Genomic DNA, 19,639 nt, shown 5'->3' with positions numbered 1-19,639 from the left:
GCGCCCCGCCGTGTCCTTCTGTGTGTTTCAGTGCGGGACGGCGGCCATGGAGTGTGTGCGGCAGTACATCAACGACGTGCTGGACTTCATGGCAGACATGCACACGCTGACCAAACTGAAGGTAAGAGGGCCTGCGTCCCCTCATCCCTCAGGTTAGCGAGACTGGAGAGACATTTTTAGGGAATTAAGCAGACTGGATGGAAATTTATCATGACCCGGAGAGGCCGTGGTGGCACTGTTGAATGAGCCCATGTCCTGGGATTCTGAAGAACCGAGTTCCACCTCTGTGAAGAGGGAGTGAAGAAAGGAAAGGATATTTCCATGGCGGCTCCAGTTCTGTGCATACCTTTACTTTTGCCATTTATTCAATTCTCAGAATACTCCTATTGTAAAATATTCCCATTTTACCAATGTAGACACTGAGGCCTAAGGTTGTGCAGTCATTTGCTCAAGATCACGCTACTGCTGAGTGGTGGAATCAGGGGTGACCTAAGACTGTAGTGACCCCCAATCCATCCTCTTTTCACTGTGCCACCCATTTAACTACCCTGAGCCTCAGTTTCCTCATTAGCAAAGGAAGTCTAATAAACCCACCTAAATCAACCTACCTTTGCTGCCCGTTCCAAGGTTTGGTGTGAAATAATGCATGTGAAGACACTTTTGTAAACTTTAGTTTGTATGAAATGTGTACACCTTATGCAAACGTAAGTTGTTTTTGGTTTTTATCTGCATTAAAGCTATCTCCTTCCAGAAAATAATTAAAGACAGAACAACATTTCATTTGCATATGGATAAAATCCCAGTGAGGTTGTTGAGGATATTGATTGCTTTGCAGGGTGGAATGAACTGCTGATGCAAGTCAACTTCCCTGCCGCAAGAAGACTAGGGAGCTAAAAGGTTGATAGTCCGAGAGATTTGAGGAAGGCCCCAGACAAAGAGCAGAAGAGGAGCCAGACATGGCCCGATGAGCAGCCAGATTGCAGTCCAGCACTAAATGTGGCTTTTTGATAAATAGGATCTAGTCGTCCCAGAAGTTCATCAGCTAAAGCTACGGTCCCTTCAGCACCCAACTCAGTTTCCAGACTCTGCTCAGATGATCCAAGTGTTTCTTGGGATAGGGATAGACTTGCAAATGCTCTGCAGAGAGTAGAATCAAAATTTAAGTCGATGATTTCTCACAATATCCAAATCCAGTCATTTCTGAGTAAGCTCCCCTAGTGTTTGCTCACACACGTGCTGAATCTGGTTGCCCACGCTGAAACCATTTTGCTGTCTGAAGAGGAAACAATATTACCTAAATAGTTTTATAGCCACTTCCAAAATACAGAGAAAAATAATAAGAAGGATCCATGATGACCAAAAGGTTAGGGACTGTAGACATAATCCAACCCTCTGATTTTACATATTAGGAAACAGATCAGAAAGGTCAAGTGGCAAGTGGCTTAGCTAAGGCCATGTGACTGTTAGGACAGAACTGGGTCTAGAACCTAGGTCTCAACTCCCAGTTCACTGCTCTTTCCACTAAGCCACACTGAGCAACGACATTTTTCTGAATTAATTCAACTGGTATGTATTGAGCACCAATAACATGCCTGACACTGTTCTAGGCATTTAAGGATGTGATGATCCGCAAAAACAGACACAGTGGCTGCCCTCAGTTATAGTCTGGCTCAGCGATGGCCAATTTTAATGAAAATTTCGTACAAACGAAAGTGAAATTGTGACTTTCACAATTGCTATGAAAAAGAGGTAGACAGCAGCATGAGAGCTTCTAATAGGGTGATATGACCTACCAGGGAGGTTAGGAAGGCTCCTAAAGTAGATCAAGGAAGGCTTCCTGGAGGGAGTGACACTTGAGCTAAAATCTGAACAATGAATAGGGTTAATTAGGCGAAGAGAGGCAGAAACAGTATTTCAGGGAGAGAGAACAACATAAGCAAAGGCCAGTGATGGAGGGGAACATGGAGAGCCAGTGTAGCTGGACCACAAGGATGAAGGGGTAAGATGCAGAAATCTGAAGTATCTAGATCATTCCAGGTTGTTTAGGCCATGCTAAGGAATTTTTTTCCCCTTTATCTTAAGAACAATGGGAAGCCCCTGAAGCAGTTTAAATGGGTTGTATGCTTGGGAGTGGTGATAGAAGGTGTGGAAATGACAACCTGATCTTCTTAAAGAGTGCCCTGGAACATCCCCATTTACTCTGCCAAAGTCACAAAATACCACTTGGTTTTGTAGAGCCACATGAAGACATGTTCCCAGCCTCTGCATGAAGATACCTTTGGTGGCCATCTCAAAGTTGGGCTGGCTCAGATTGCAGCCATGGAAATCTCACGGGGCAACCACAGAGATAACAAAGCTGTGATTCGCTATCTGCCTTGGCTCTATCATCCCCCTTCTGCAATGCAACAAGGGTAAGACCCTTATTATTTGGGCCACGAGGCAGGAAACACCCCTGAGTTTCCTGGGGCTCAGTAAGAGCTACTGAATGCATTGAAGATCTATGAGAATAGAATATGGTTGGTTAGGGAGATGGGAATTGAGACCAATTTCCATACTTATTTGCTGACCTGGCAGCATTTTTGAACACGAGTACTTCATGACATGCTGGCAATAAAAGTTGCCCTCCTACAAAGACCTCAGTCATCCTGATGGATGATGAGAACTTGGAGCTTAGAACTATCACTTTAACTCTGAATTCCCACTAGTTAAGTAAATTGATAGGTATTTATTTGTGCACTTACATAGTTTCTGCCTTCAAGGAGCTTAGATTATAGCTTGAACAGAATCTACGTCAGAGATGAAATAGAGTTCAAGGAGGTGTGAGCCCCTGACCCTGCCCATAAGGGGGGCTGAGAAGAGGGAGGTGCCCGTGGGCTAGTTTACTTGGGACCTTGGAGCACGCTTGACCTGCCATCTTGCATGGGCAGCTTCCTGGCTAGAGGAAAGGTTTGGAGTGGGGTGTAGGGAGGGGCAGGGGGAGAAAATTACTGGAGAACAGGAATGTGGGTGGCTGTGTATTTTATCTCCTCTCCTATTCCTTCCCTTCTGGTGGGGATATCCGAGAACTTTCTAATGAGAAGAAAGGAAAGAGTTTAGAAAGAGAAGCTCGTCAGAATGGCAGCCAGGTTTGTGGAAGAATGATGTTTAATCCTGTGTCGCCAAAGGCTGCTCTTTGCTCAAGAAGCTAAGATCCAGGGTTAGAGTGCAGAACCAGAAAACCAGATTTATCATTTTGTTCTCCCTTTGTTGCTTTGGTGTTTTACTTCGTGTAACTGCCTACAAGACCACACTTTTAAACCCCTCCATCAATAAGCATTTGTTAAGCACCCAACGAAACCGAAAACACAAAAACATCTCTAACACTTCCTTCCTCCCCAATAGACCAAAAGAATTCATTGAGTGTGTGTCTCACATCCGGCTGCTGTCCTGGCTGCTTCTGGGTTCCCTCACTCATAATGCGGTGTGTCCAAATGCCTCCTTTCCCTGCCTGCCAATACCTCTGGATGCAGGTTCCCATATTGCCGATCATCTTATTGTTATCCTGATTGGATTTCCAGAGCAATCAAAGGTAAGTGATTTCTGCAAGATTAAAACCATATGCATCAAAATTGCTAATGGAAACCCTTATCAGCCAATTATGTTTCTTCTGAGAAGAAAATGCATCTTATCACTTGCCCTCCTGTGGATGCTAGGAAAGCAACTTTGTGCTAATGCCTTATTTAAAGTTGTTCAAATTCCCAGACTATCTTTCCTTCCCCCTAAATTGTTTTTCGGTTTACTTTTATGAAGATAAATTATGGAGGCAAGCAAGAGTTAGCTTCCTAGGCATGTCTGTCTCAAAATAATGAAGAGCAATACAAGGATAGAAATACAATAAAAATTCTGTGATCAGTTTTTAGAACCAAATATGAAGAGGAGGATAATTTACACTCTAATTTTTTATGCACTGCCTTTCAACTTAAATCTCTAGAGATACATGAAGATAAAAAATGAAAATAAGGCCAGTTGGGAGCTCACTAAAGTATATGTTGGAATCCCTTACACAGAGGAACTTATAAATTGTAGAGACAGATGATGTGCTTAAGGGATTAAAGTCAGTCCAGGGCAAGCATCAATCATGAACCTATGCAAGCAAACTAGACACACTGGTACTAATCAGTTATGAGGAGACAAGGTCCCCTCACAGAGCTTAGGCAAATTCTAGGAGGTCACGGCGGGTTTGGGAACAGCTGGGATTTAGGCCAGGGCAAGCTGACCTGCAGTAGATTTATTCTGAAATCAAATAGGGCACCCATCCAAATGACCTGAATGATGTTTGCAAAAGGAATTAGGCAGTCAGTTCCTAATATTTCAACCCAGTCTGTGTTTGATTCCTCATGATGGTACTTTGTAATTCTGTGACATTGAAAAAGTTACTTAACCTCTCTGAGCTCCAGGTTTTCATCTGTAAGATAGATGAAATGGTTTGAGAATTACGGAGGTGATCTATAAAAAGTCTTTACCACAGTGCCTGCGACATTGTAGGTGCTTACTCAATCAGTACTCATTACTAGTTAGGAATACTATCTGTACTTACTACTAGTTAAGAATACTATCGATACTTATACAAGTTAGGAATACTATCAGTACTTATACTAGTCAGGAATACTATCTTTGCTTCTGCTGTTACTGCTGTCACGACTAATAGTATAATTATTAAGTGCTGGGCAGGGCGTTCATGTATATCACCTCATTTACTCTTAACTACAGCTCTTTGAGGAGGGTACTGTTATCTCCATGTTACAGATCAGCAAGCACCCTAAAATGGTAGAATGATTGTTCTTCCCAATCTAGTGTAGGGATAGGAACGTCAGTTTCATTAAAGGGCAAGGGGGAGGGTAGATTTATTCCGCAAACTAAGGTGCCTTCTCTCTGAAAAGATGCTTGGTCTCTAAGCGCACTCCCACTAACTGAGTGAAGAGCAGATTGTTTGGAGGTGATGAGTCATGAGTTTGTAACTTGGAGACGACTCCTCCAGCCTTGGATCACTTGAATTACATGACCTTGGCTGTGCTCCTTGGAAAGCTGAAGCCGTGCGGAGAGGGCTCCTTGGAGCACCACAGCCCACTAGCATGTAACGGTTCCCTGTTTTCTTCCTTTTCAGACCTCCGTGTTGCACATGTGTTCTCTTTTCCATGCATTTATCTTTGCTCAGCTCTGGACCGTATATTGTGAACAAAGTGCTGTAGCTACAAATGTTCAAAGTCAGAATGAATTCAGCTTCACAGCGATACTGACAGCACTAGAATTTTGGAGTAGGGTGACACCCAGCATCCTTCAGCTGATGGCCCATAACAAAGTGGTGAGTTCACAAATGAGTTTCCCCTCTTGGACAGAATCTCAAAAACCACTCTCAGTCCTCACATTACATGTTTTTTTAAAGACTTCAGTTGTAACAGTACATAAATGGATTGGTGAATTTTTATGTTATAACCTGGGTGTTCTACCTGCATAATAATTTTGATGAAAAACAATGCAAACAAATAAATTCAGTAAAAACCATTTTTGTTTTCTCTGCCTAGTGCCAAAGGAAATTTATGTGAAACTTCTACCTTTAAGAGTTGTCTCATGCTATAAAGTCAGAGAGTGAGGAGGGAGATTTATATTATTTTTGGATTCTAAGGCAATTTGGAAAAACCATAGCCAGTTAAGTCATCTCTTTGTGGTGTTTAAGAGCAGATTGGGGCTCCCCTGGTGGCACAGTGGTTGAGAGTCCGCCTGCCGATGCAGGGTACACGGGTTCGTGCCCCGGTCCGGGAAGATCCCACATGCCGCGGAGCGGCTGGGCCCGTGAGCCATGGCCGCTGAGCCTGCGCGTCCGGAGCCTGTGCTCCGCAACGGGAGAGGCCACAACAGTGAGAGGCCCACGTACCAAAAAAAAAAAAGAGCATATTGACTGTACGTGTTAATTCTACTTAGGACCCAAAGCTGAAAAGAGTCTCACCATTTTGAGTTGCCCTCTGAGGACCTAAGCTCCTCAATCTTCAAATCCAGTTCCATTTTAATGTGGATGGCTCACCTTGTTGGAAAATAGCTGAGGTATGGATAGCATGAGCCCACTTCATTGAACAAGCTTAGCTGAGTCCTATAGAGTCAAGATTGGAGGGTGTATGGAAGGAATTTACAAGGGAGTCCTTTGGTTCAGTTTGCTACTTTGGAGGAAGATTCTCAGCTGGGAAAGCAGCATCCAGTGTCTTGGTTATGGGGGCTTCATCAGTAGAATTCTTATCTGTGAAGGGCAGGGGGCCTGGAAGAATGCCATAATGATGATTCCAATGTGCCCAGAAACCCAGTAATTCACTGTCCACCAATGCATTCTGCAATGGTTTTGACTGATTGAATATTAGTCTAAGAAACATTTTCTTTTTGTTGTAATTGGAAAGGGGAATTATATTTTTCCTTTAGGGAAGCACTTTCTTTTCTTTAGAGAAGCAGATATTATAAGGCAGTTCTGTAGGGAGAGAGGTGTTTTAATTCAACTTAAAGGAAATTTATGTGAAAACTTTAGGGTACACCGACAGTTCTGACCACCGCATAGATAATTCCATTTATTAGATCATAGAGTCTGGGACTGAAGAAGCACTTGGAGGTCAAGTATTCTATTCTGCTCTTTTACAGACGATGAAACTGGGACCTTAAATTTAAACTAGAGATTCAGAGTTTCCTTCTACTGCCACTCGTTTTTTGATACCATTAATACCTCTCCTCCAAAGGTCTCTTAATATTCAAATGTTGGAAATGAATTTGTTACTGGTGAATCTTGTACAAATGGCGTTACAAATGAATTTGAATTAATTTTAAATTCTGAAAATTTTGTTAAACTACATAAGCCAGTCTGGTAAAATCCCCCCTGGAGTGTTTAAAATCTAGCCACAGGGATTTCTGATGAGGGATATCATTTCTATGGTATTTTTAAACTGTCGTAAATATGACCGCCTTGTTCCACGGAGAATAAAGCCTCAAACACAGATGGTGCAATAAATGAAACAGCCGCTCCAAGTGAAGAAACTGTGGAGAAAGGATCGATCAAGATGGAGAAAAGACCCAAGCCCAAGAGTTCTGCAGCTGGAAATGAAGGAAGCAGAAACCGTTTATCCTCTGGTGTGAATCGCAGTGTGGTGCGGATTAGAGAGATTGATACCTGAATTCACTGGCAGCCCCAAGTTAGATGAGGAAGGCATGGCATGAGGAAACCTCTGCAGCCTATAAAATTCAGTTTCTGGTTGAAGTTTTAGAGAGGAATAAGTACCCCGGTCCCCTCCGGCTGTTGTGCAGAATGTCCTCTTGGGCACAGGGCATGCGGCTGCAGACTGTTTCCGTATCACCTTGAGTGGAATTGATTTTCCTGTTTGTTGTTTCAGATGGTAGAAATGGTGTGTCTCCATGTGATTAGTTTAATGGAGGCATTGCAAGAATGCAATTCAACAATTTTTGTCAAGGTAGGAAAATCTTATGATTTCTATAGACCATTTCTTGCTTCTAAAAACAAATGTGGATTTATTTTGAACGTACCTTCTGAAGAGGAAAATAAAACTGATTTAATTTTCACATTCAAAGTTGGGGCTGGAGGAATCGGGCTCATATAACAACCCTAGCTGGGTTCAGTATGTCACACCATGATTGCATGCAACATAAGTAATTAAAATAGTACCAGAAACATTGATCTGGAAATGACCCTAGAGTCATATAAATTGTTTGGTGGAGCCTCACCTTGCAAGATATCCAGACAACCAAGGAAAATACTCTGTCATTGTTTGACTTGGTAGCTGATACTTTTCTCTAAGATAAATTAATTTTGTTTCTAATATTACTATTCTAAACCACTGTACAGTGTGTGAAAGTAATTCAGGTATTTGTTTTCTATCCAGGGACATCAGAAACATGCTAGTGTGATAAAAAGATAAAAGAACAAAGGAGAACCTGGTTGCTCACTCGCTTTCTCTTTTTATTTCCATTCTTTTTCCTTTCCTTCCTATCATTCCACCTCTCTGTTTCACTGATTCTTTGTCCTTCCTCTTCTTGTACCACTTCCTTCTTTGCCTTCCATGTCTATATTCCATTATCCCAGCCACCATCACCACCCACCTCCCCCCTCCCAACCCACAGACTGCATCAGTTTAGAACCTTATAACTTCCTAGTTCACTCCTTGGTTGACTCCCTTCAACAAAGGACATTTGTAAAGTTAACTCACACAGTGCTGAAGAAAAGCAGCATGTTTTTAGGGAAAACTTGACTGTTACCAGAAAACTGCAAGGTGGTTGGTTAAAAAGGGATAGATATAGCTTATCTAGCTTGACAGTCAATAGCAAAAGTCAACACTGTGGGAGAAACTACATGACTGACACTTGGGTGATCATACCTGATTTTGTTTTTTACAGCTTTATTGAAGTATAATTTATACACAGTAAACTTTACATATGTAGAATGTACAATTTGATATCTTCACATCACACATATTACACCTGTGAAGCCATCCATCACCACAGTCAAGATAATGAATATTGTCCTCCCCAGCTAAAGTTTTCTCATACACATTGGTTAGTCTCTGTTCCACCACTTCCTGTGCCCCACTTCCTCATCGCCAGGCACCTGCTGATCTGCTTTCTGTCATACTAGCTTAGTTTGCATTTTCTAGAATTTCATATAAATAGATTCATACAGTAGTTATGCTCTTCTCTGCCTTCCTTCACTCAGAATAATTATATTACCATTAATCCACGTTACATGTATCAGTAGATTATTTTATTTCTGAGTAGTATCTATTATATGGATATAACACATTTTGTTTATCCATTCATCAATTAATGGACATCTGAGCTGTTTCCAAAGTTTGAGGCTATTACAAATAAAGCTGTTATGAATATACATACACAAGTCTTTGTGTAGCTATAGGCTTTCAGGTGTGTTGGATAAACACCAAGGAGTGGAATTGCTAGGCTGTATGATATGTGTATAACTTTTAAAGAAATTGGCAAACTGTTTTCCAAAGTGATTGTACCCTGTTACATTCACGCCAGCAGTATGCGTTCCAGTGCCTACACATCTTCATCAATACTTAATGTAGTTAATCTTTAGTTTTAGTCATTCTAAGAACTGTGTACTGCAGAATTGCATTTTCCTGTTGACAAATGATGCTCAACATCTTTTCATGTGCTTATTTGCTATCCATATATCTGCATGGTAAAATGTCTATTAAAATTATTTGCCCATTTTAAAAATCAAGTTGGTTTTTTTCTTATTATTGAATTTTCAGATACAAGTCCTTTATCAGATATGTCATTTGCAAAGACTTTTTTTCTGTGTTTGTCTTCTCATTGTCTTCACAGTGACTTGTGAAGAGCAGAAAGTCTTAATTTTGATGAAATACCATTTATCAAATTTTTCTTTTATGAATCATGCTTTTGATGTTGTATTTAAGAAAATCTTTGCCTCATCCAAGATCACAAAGAGTTTTCTTTGTGTTTTCTTCTAGATATTATATATGTTTTCTTCTAGATGTTAGTTTATATCTATGATCCATTTTGAGTTAACTTTTGTGGATGTGTGTGGTATGGATTGAGGTACTTTTTATGTGTGTGGATATCCAATTATTCTAGGATTGTTTGTGAAAAATTCTATCCATTGAATTGCCTTTGCACTTTTGTCAAAAATCAATTGACCATTCATGGTATGGTTCTATTAATGGATACTCAATTCATTTCTATTGATCTGTTTGTCTACCTTTGTACCACACTGTCTAGGTTACTATAGCTTTCTAATATGCCTTGAAATCATGTAGTGTTACTCCTCTAAATTTCTACACCTATTTCAAAGTTGTTTTGGCTATTTTAGGTCCGTTGCATTCTAGATACATTTAAAAATCAACTTGTCAATTACTACGAAAAGCATGCTGGGAATGTGGGTTGCACTGATGTATACATCACTTTAAGGAGAATTGAGATGTTAACAATATCGAGTCTTCCAATCTTTGAACAGAGTATACCACTCTATTTATTTATGTCTTTGTTAATTTTTTTCAGCAATATTTATAGTTTTCCATATACAGGACTAGAATATTTTATCAAATTTATTCCTAAGCATATAGTAATTTTATAGTATTATAAATAGTATGGTTTTTTATATTTAAATTTTTGGTATTTTATTGTTAGTATTTAGAAATATAACTGATTTATGCCTTTATACCCTGCAATCTGTTAAACTCATTTATTAGTTCTAGTAGCTTTCTTGTAGCTTTCATCAGGTTTTCTCCGTAGACAATTATGTCATGTGCAAGTAGAAGCAGTTTTCTTTCTTTCTTTTGAATTTTTATACTTTTAATTTCTTTTTCTTGTCTCATTGCTCTGGCTAGATCCTCTAATACAAGTTGAATAGAAGTCATGAGGGTTGGAAACCTTGTCTTGTTCCTGATCTTAGGAAGAAAGCATTCATTAAATATAAATGTTAGCTGTTAGTTTTTCATAGATACCCTTTGTCAGATTGATTAAGGGTCTCTTCTATTCCTAGTCTGCTAAGAATTTTTGTCAGGAATAGATGTAGGATTTGTCAAATGCTTTTTCTACATTTATTGAGATGGTCATTTGATTTTTCTTTTTTGACTATTAACAGTGAGATTCATGGATTGATTTTTGAATGTTAAACCAACCTTATATTCCTGGGACAAACCACTTGGTCTTGAAGTATTATTCTTTTATGTATTGCTGAATTCTATTTGCTAACACTATAAAATAATTTTTTTGCATCAGTGTTTATGAGGGATATTGGACTGTAATTTTCTTTTCTTGTAATAACTATTTTTGGTTTTGGTATCAGGGTAATGATGGCCTTATAGAGTAAGTCAGGAAGTATTCCTTTCTTTTCCATTTTCTGGAAAAGTTAATATATGTTTGGTATTTTTTTTTCTCCTTAAATATTTGGTCAAATTCACCAGTGGAACTGCTTGGGCTTGGAATTTTCTTTGCAGGAGGGTGTTACACTACAGATCCAATTTCTTTAATAGATACAGGGCTATTTAAGTTATCTGCTTATTCTTGAGTGATCTTTGACAGTGTGTCTTTCAAAGAATTTGTCCATTTCATCAAAATAGTTGATGTTATTGGCATGAAGTTACTCATAATATTCCCTTATTATACTTTTACTATTTGTAGGATCAGTAGTTATGCTACCTCTTTCATTCCTGATAATGGCGATTTGTGATCCCACTTTTATTTTTCTGATCAATCTGGTTAAAGGTTTATCAGTTTTAGTGAGCTTTTGATTTAAAACAATGACAACAATAACCAGCTTTTGGTTGGTTTTCATAGATTTTTTTCTGTAGTTTTTGTTTCATTGATTTCTGTTCTTTATCAGTTTCTTTCTTCTGTTGACTTCCAATTTAATTTGCTCTTCTTTTTCTTGTTTCTTAAGGTGGAAGTGGAATTCACTGATTTGAGATTTTTTTCTTTTATAACATAAGTGATTAAGATTTCCATCTAAGCACTGGTTTAGCAGCATCCTACAATTTGGTAGTTCTGTTCTCGTTTTCGTTCAGTTCAGAATACTTTCTATCTTCCCTTTTGCTTTCCTTTTTGACCCATTGCTTATTTAGAGGCAATAATTTAGTTTCCAAATATTTGAGGCTTTTCTAGAGATTTTCTGTTATGGATTTTTAATCCAATCCCGTTATCATCAGAGAAAATATCAATACTTCGTATAATTTGACTCATTTTAAATTTATTGAGTCTTGTTTAGGATATTGTCTATCTTGGTAAATGCTGTGTGTACTAGAAAAGAATATGTCTTCTGCTGTTGTTGAATATAGTTTCCTATGTCAGTTGCTTCAAGCTTGTTGATAGTATTTTTCAATTTTTTCATGTCCTTCCTTCTTTTTCTATCCACTTAGTCTATCAGTTATTGAAAAGGGGTATTGAAATATCTCCCTAATTTATCTTTTCAGGTATACCAGTTTTTGTTTCACATATTACGAAGCTATTATTAGGTGTATAAATGTTTAGGATTGTTATATCTTCTTAATGAATTGAAATTATGAAATGGTTCTCTTTATCCTCGATAATATTCTTTGGTAATAATAAAGGCAGTCCAGCTTTCTTTTGACTAGTATTAGTATGGTATATCTTTTTCTAGCCTTTTAACCTATTTGTGTCTTTTTATTTAAAGTATATTTCTTATAGGCAGCATGTAGTTGGGTATTGGGCTTTTTTAAAAATCCAATCTGACAATCCCTTTTAATTGGGATTTTTAAACCATTTTCATTTCATGTGTTTTGTGATATCATTTGGCTTAAAATACCTTGCTATTTGTTTTCTTTATTTCCCATCTGTTCTTTGTCCTTTATTCCCTCTTTTTCTACCTTCTTTTTGACTAATTGAGTTTTTAATGATTAAATTTTGGATACAGTTTCCACTTTTTGGTCTAGATTCTTAAGGTGGAAGCTGAGGTCATTAATTTGAGAACCTTTTTCTATTCAGCTGTCAGTGTTTGGTTTTCTGAATTTCCTCCTAAGTACTGCTTTGGCTGTATTCCTCTGAATTTTGATATACTCTCATTTCCATTCAGTTCAAAATACTTTCTAATTTCCCTTTTGACTTCTTTGACCCGTGGGTTATTTAAATGTGTTTTTCAGTTATCTTATTAGCTATATGTCTTAGCTGTTGTTGTTTTAGTGGTTGACTTAAGAGTTTATAGTCAACATTTTTAACTTAACACAATCTGCCTTCAAGTAATAATGTACCACTTCATGTATAGTATGAGAATGTACAACAGTATACTTCCATTTCCAGACTTTGTGCTATGATTGTCATCCATTTTACTCCTACATATGTTATAAACCAAACCATAATTTTTTTTGCTTTAACCAATTATCTCTCAAAGCAATTTAAATTTTGTTTTATATTTTCTGTTTTTGCCATATTTACATTTTTCAGTTTTCTTCATTCCTTTCTGTAGAATTAAACCTCCATCTTCCTTCTGCCCAAAGGACTTTCTTTACAACTTCTCACGTAGGTCTACTGAAGCTTAATTCCTTCAGCTTTCGTATGTCTGAGAAAGTCTTTACTTTGCCTTCATATTTGAAAGCTATTTTCAGTGGTTATTGAATTCTAGGTTCAAAGTTTTTTCCCCCTAGTATTTTGAGGATGCTATTCAATCACTGTCTTTTTGCTTCCATTGTTTCTGAGAAGAAATCTTTGTCATTCTTATTTTTTTTCTTCTGTATATGATAGGTCTTTTTTCTCAGGCTGCTCTGAAGATTTTTTCTTTACCATTGTTGCTAAGCGATTTGATGATGATATGCCTTGGTGTAGTTTTCTTCATATTTCTTGTTCTTGATTTTGTTGACTTTCTTGGATCTGTGAATTTATAGTTTTCATTATATCTGGAAAAGTATCAGCTATTGTTTCTTTAAGATTTTCTTGCGTACCTCTATTTAACATACTCAGTATTTCCTCTACCTTCTTGACCGTATTGAATATAGTTGTAATAACTGTTTTAATGTCCTTGTTTACCGGTTCTGTTCTCTGTGTCATTTCGGGGTCTTTTCTAGTTACTTGAGTTTTCTTCTCATTATGGATCACATTTTCCTGCTTCTTAGCATGTCTGGTAATTTTTTATTGGATTCTTGACATTTTGAATTTGACTTTTTTGGGTGCTAGATATTTTTTTATTCCTACAAGCATTCTTGAGCTGTACTCTATGCCATAGTTAAATTACTTAGAAACAGTTTTATGCCTTTGAAACTTGGTGTTAAGCTTTGTTAGGTAGGATCGGAGCAGCAGTTTGTCTAGGGCTACTATTTCTTCACTGGTAAGGTAATATCCTGAGTACTCTACTTGGTGTTCTATGATTTGCAAGATTTTTCCACTATAACTAGTGGAAACACAAACTATTGCTATGTGATTACCAGGGATTCTTCCCTCTAATCTTTTTAGGTTATTTTTTCTTCAGCCTTGGATAATTTTCTCACATGTGTATACTGGTCAGTATTGAGCTGAAGACTCAAGGGGAACCCTTTACAGATCTTCAGAGAGTTAGCGCTCTCTCTCTCTCTCTCCAGCTCTCTCCTTTCCACTACTCTGCCTCACAAACTCTAGCTCCCTTGGCCTCCCTGGACTGCCGGCTCCATCTCCTCACCTCAGGAAGACCACCAGACTCTACCTGGGTTCCTTCTCCCTGTGCTACTGCCTGAAAACACTGTCTAGGCAGTGAGCTAGGATAACTGTAGGGGTCACCTTGTTTGTTTCCTCTCCCTCAGTGATCCCTGTCCTGCATTGCTGATACTTAATGTCTGAAAATCATTGTTTCATTACCCTTCATCTGGAATTTTAGTTTTGTTTTAGGCAGGATTGTAAATCTGGTCTTTGTTACTCCATCTTGGGTGAAAGAGAAAGTTTCGTGACTAATTTTATTTTGAGGGCTGGAAAAAGCATGGAGTGAAATGAATATAGTCCAACTGAGCAGGAAGTCTTCAATTTATCCCATAACATAAACCAAGATAAGAGGAAAAGTATCCCTTTGATTTTGATGAAAAACATATTTTTTAAAGTGTCCTTCAGTTTTCTGGATATTGTTTTTGGAGAAGAAAAAATACAACCAATTTTATTATAACATTACAGTGCCCAGAATAAATTACATCTAATTCTTACTGACAGCTTTGTAGGAGCCACTAGCAAAAGGATACTGAAATGAACCGTTATTCAAAACAGTCAAATTAGCATTCCTGAAATAGGATGACTGCTGGATTGTATAATGCTGTCCTTCACGATGAACTTTAACCTGATGCCTTCAGTCAGGTTGGTAAATCACAAACCTGAAGGCACCTTGCAGGTATATTTAGAATCTTATGGTCTTGTGTTACATCAGTGGGGAAATAACAAAAGCACTTCTAAAATCAGCCTCAGTATTCCCCTTGTTTGCCTCATAAAGGCCCTTAGCCCCTGGGGCAACCCTGGGAAAGATGCCCACCCAGGGGCAGAGTACTCAGTGTTCCCTGGTCTCAACCCACCTCCCCATCCCTCAGGATTCTTAACAAGAGGTCAGTTCAGGTATTTCCCAAACATCAAGGCCAAACATCAAGAGGCCTCACTCTGCTTTTCTAAACTTGCTTTTCATGACCCTGTGCTAAGAACCTCACCCTTCAGCATCACGTGAACCCCCACTGCTTCCTCACCTCTCCGCACACTCCCGCCTCTGGGCTCTGCTTCCTTGAGTGCCCTTGTATTAGATCGCTAGGCCGCCGAACACTGCAGATTGGGTGACTGACTCAAGTAACAGAAATGGATTGTCTCATGGTTCTGGAGGCAAGAAGTTATGAGATCAAGGTGATGGCAGAATTGATTCCTTCTGAGGCTGTGAGGGAGCATCTGTCCCAGCCTCTCCCCTGGCTCCTGGGGGTTTGCTGGCCATCTTTGGCGTTCCTCGGCTTGTAGATCTCTGCTTCACCTTCATGAACCGCTCTCCCTGTGTACCTATCTGTGTCCAAATTCCCCCTTGCTATAAGAACACCAGTCATATTGGATTAGGGGTCCCCACTGCTCCAGAGTGACCTCATCCTGACTCGCTACATCTTCAATGACCCCATTTCCAAATAAGGTCCCATCTGAGGCTGTGGGCAAGGACTACAACGGCTATATGAGAGGACACAGTGCAATCCATATCAACTCTATTGGAGTTGAGTGAGAAGGAGCGTGGACTGAAATGATATGATGCATTTGAGCATATTAAAGATCTGAACAGTCCTGAAAGAAACTAATATTTCCAGACTTATTAGATCATAGCCCCCCTTCCCCATTTAAATCCCACCCAACTGGAGTTCTGTGGAATACACTTTGGGAAATGTATTCTGTCCCTGACGTCCGGATTTATGAGGCCACGAACACAAGTCAACACTTGCGTTTGGAAGGGCTGAAGTGTGGCGAGAGACCAAAGCGGACAGAGGAGAGCCGCTGCTGGGGGAGCTCGGGCGGGGCACCTGTGACCTCCTAGGAAGCGTCTCAGGGCAAATCAGAGGCAGCGGAGGGGCAGGGCTCCCCAGATGCCCAGGATTTGAGAGCCTTGCTCCCGGCTGGAGCAGGGACCCGCTGCTCGCCTGCCCGTGCACCCACACTGCTGAAACCCCGGCCTGCACTCACTCCTGCTGTGTCTCGTCTCCCAGATCACAGCCAGGCAACTTCAGGGCTTGTCTTTGTCCATCACTTAAGCATTTTAACCACTTCCCAGTGATCTTTTCTTAACGACCACAGGCAGAGAGCTTCGCCATGCTACTTGGAGACTCAGTTCTAAAGATCCCGTGGAGGAAATTCTATTTCAAGAAAGAGAGGATTTAATTAAATAAATACAGATTTAATTTCCCATGCTTGGTAGCTTTCAAGAGACAATCAGTCATTTACCGTGTGTGTTTCAGGCACTCATGGGGCGCTTATTAACCTCCAAATGCCACCAGCTCAGCAGGGTTTGGCCTCAGAGAGACGTTTGTCTGATAGCGGGGGAACTCTGTAGCGGAGGCCCACATCCTTTTGTGATGTTAAAGGGATTCCGTGCGCCTTGCTTTGCCAGGCAGTAAGCGGAGCTTATGTGGGAGAACGGAGAACAGTAATAACGGGCCTTCTGTGTTTCTCCATACAGCTGATACCTATGTGGTTACCAATGATTCAGTCAAATGTCAAGGTAAGTCACCCCCGGGTGGACTGGAAGCTCAGTTCCCTCCAGAGACGCTCATAACATTCACAGGGCTCCACAATGCGCCACTCATTACCTGTTCCTGCTCTCTGGGGGCTGATAATGCAGGAGACCCTGCGGGACAGGTAGGGGGCCTGTGGGCCGAGGTGACAGCAGGAGCCGCTGTCCTACTCATCGTTGATTGAAGGGGGAGGGGGAGGATCCCAGAGTCTGGGCGAGGCTCTGCTACTGACTAGAACACAGGCTGAAAAGCTACTGTACCTTCAGAGGATACCCATGGGATCCGGTCCCAGACATGTCTGGTGCTATTTCCTGGCCACTAGGACTGACTTTTTATGATGGGAAGAATTCTATTAAGAGAGGATAACATTCAGTGAATGACAGAATTGAACTAGAAGGGACCTGCCCACTCCCCCTCTCATTCTATTTAAGAGGAAACATAGGAGCGGAAGGAAGAGTAACTTGGACAGGGTGCCACAGCCAGGGAGGGGGAGACAGAACGTAGTTCCCACTACCAGGCCCCGCCTTGAGTGACGCATTGTCACTGCAGGGCCAGACATACTCCATGGCTGTAAATCTAGTTACTGGGGCTTAACATTAAGATGGCAAAGCTCACCACCCTCTCTATCCCAAACTGGGTCCCGTCTAAGGCACTGGGAGTGTCAGGAAGGAGGGGGAGAAGATGGAAGCCTTGTTGCTGGATTTCCTCCCAGAGTTGGGGAGGGATGCTCGTGGAAGGAAGGGAGGTGACTTCAAGGGATACCAAGAGAGATATACAGCTGTCAGCAGTGCCCACAGGCTTTGAGTACTGGTTCACGGCCTAGCTGCTGTTTGTGGCCACCGGTAGGGCCAATGGCTTTGCTGAAAACCTCATTGCACCACTAGCTTCTGTTGTGAAAACTGCTTGGGCTTTCACCCCGAGGCATTCCAAACTGCCCTCCCCCTGCTTGGCTGTGGCAATTTGACACTGCCCAGAGTGCTAAGTGGAGGCCAACAGAACTTCACGGAAAGCTAAGAAGAATAAGAAAAGCTTACAACCTAGCTCCTTCGTGTGTATGTGCATGAACGTGAGAACAGAGAGACTGTAATCATGATGAAAATGTCCTGAGCCCTTCCTACGTGCCGGCTTCTGTTCTGACCCCTCTGTTAAATCACTTAACCTGACAATAACCCCGTCAGGTGAGTGCTACTATCCCCACTTTGCCCATGAGACAATCCAAACACAGACCGAAAAAACCTCGTTCCCCAAGTTGTTTACAGAGGACCGAGGATCTGAACCCAGGGAGCCTGGCAACATAGCCCGCGACACCAGGCCCACATAGCAAACAGCTCTCGGGGGACAAGTCTAAGTGTCAGCCCCTGCACTGGTGTTACAAAGAATAAGTCGAGATGGGAGGGGCGTTATTTGGATGGATTTGGGCCAGGTGGGCTCTAAGAACATGGCACCGGCCCACGCCCTCTGCCCTGAGCCCTCCCCAAATTTGAGAGTTGGCCTTCTTCAGGCCAGACAGCTCCCGTGCCACGTGTAAGTTCTTCTGCCTGCAGAAGAAGTCCAGGCCGGCACTCCCTGGGTTGACAGGAACCCGAGCAGGAAAAAAACTAAACTACCGTCTTGCCCTCTCTTACAGCACTTATCTGCGGGACTCCAGCTTCGCCTCCAGGCCATTCAGAACAACGTGAACCACCACAGCCTCAGGACGCTGCCGGGCTCCACCCAGAGCAGTGCCAGCCTGGCGGCCCTGCGCAAGTGGCTGCAGTGCACCCAGTTCAAAATGGCCCAGGTGGAGATCCAGTCCTCAGAAGCAGCCTCTCAATTTTATCCTCTATGAGCGGACTCCTCGGCTCTCAGTGTCAACACTCTGGTTTAGCAATAATGGGTTTCAAAACAAAACAATTCGATCCAAGCAGGTTGGGGAACATATTGGTACTGTACATTCTCTTTCTAGTTTAGTAAAAGACGTGCAAAGGCCGGAGAGGGCCAAAATGAAGCTTTCTTGCTACACATTTCTGATGACTCCTTGGGCTATCCGATTAAGTGTTTCCTTACATTATTTTTTAAAAACCAAATCATTTTTCTTTAACTAACTTCTATTTTTTTTAAGAAAAAAAAATAGACTGGTGGGTACTCACAGAAAAGTTGTATAAGTCCCCCTGTTGCTATTTTTGATGATAGAGAATAAATAGGGTTTTTGAAACCTTTGTAGTGTTTTTTCTTAAAATCCACTCTTGGCAATGCAATAAAAAAACCCCGTCACCATAAGCCAGTGACACTTGACTGAAGCTTTTTGTCATTATCCTGGGAAAAGTGGCAGCTTGCAAGGACCATTACAAAGTGCACTTAGAAATTAGGTGGTTAAACTGTGCCAACTGTTTTCTTTGTTTTATAATATCATTTTCCAGGACTGTCCAGTAAGTTTTATTATTTTTAAAACTAGTTTTTCAACTCATTAGTCCTAGGCTGTACTTTCTTGTAAGCTTTATGACAACCACTTTAGTTTTGTGAATAATAAATTTTATTCTTTTGTTAATACTTGTATACAATTCAATTTAAAACTGTAGATTGCATACTGGACCAGACGATTCCCCACGCTGGCACAGAACACTGCACCTGGAGCTATGTTTCATAAAACGGAATTTTAATAGTGTAAGAGCACCAAGATTTATCAGCACTTATATTTAACATTTGACTGTGCATTCACAAATGATATTTCTCTTCTCTATCCCTGTAATGCACTGACTAAAAGAAGACTTAATATACATTTAAGCTGTATATTGACATGCTATTAAATGCATTTTTTATTATCTTTGTGAGCCTGGGGTTTTTTAAAATCAGTTTATAGAGCTAGAGTTCAGTTCCTGACCACCATTTCTTCTAAACTTTTAAAACTTCTAACTCCCATTAAGGCTAAGTACAATTTTAAGAGGAAAAGG

General features: G+C 40.6%; 1 protein-coding gene across 3 annotated transcripts in view; it reads left to right on the top strand.

The window, feature by feature from the left end:
- The window catches only part of UNC79 (unc-79 homolog, NALCN channel complex subunit), a 216,357-nt gene extending 197,820 nt beyond the window's left edge, over positions 1–18,537 (top strand). For all 3 annotated transcript variants that reach the window (XM_065871451.1, XM_065871450.1, XM_065871452.1), the window contains 7 exons: positions 32–121; positions 2,236–2,411; positions 3,382–3,568; positions 5,144–5,341; positions 7,401–7,478; positions 16,655–16,696; positions 18,337–18,537. In XM_065871451.1, the coding sequence (XP_065727523.1) occupies positions 32–121; positions 2,236–2,411; positions 3,382–3,568; positions 5,144–5,341; positions 7,401–7,478; positions 16,655–16,696; positions 18,337–18,537 (972 nt within the window). The remainder of the gene's footprint in view (positions 1–31; positions 122–2,235; positions 2,412–3,381; positions 3,569–5,143; positions 5,342–7,400; positions 7,479–16,654; positions 16,697–18,336) is intronic.
- The last annotated feature ends 1,102 nt before the right edge of the window (positions 18,538–19,639 follow it).

Source organism: Phocoena phocoena, chromosome 2 (genome assembly GCF_963924675.1).
Source record: "Phocoena phocoena chromosome 2, mPhoPho1.1, whole genome shotgun sequence".
NCBI classification, from domain to species: domain Eukaryota; kingdom Metazoa; phylum Chordata; class Mammalia; order Artiodactyla; family Phocoenidae; genus Phocoena; species Phocoena phocoena.
The sequence above is the reverse complement of the archived record's forward strand: the minus strand, read 5'-3'. Positions and strand labels throughout refer to the sequence as shown.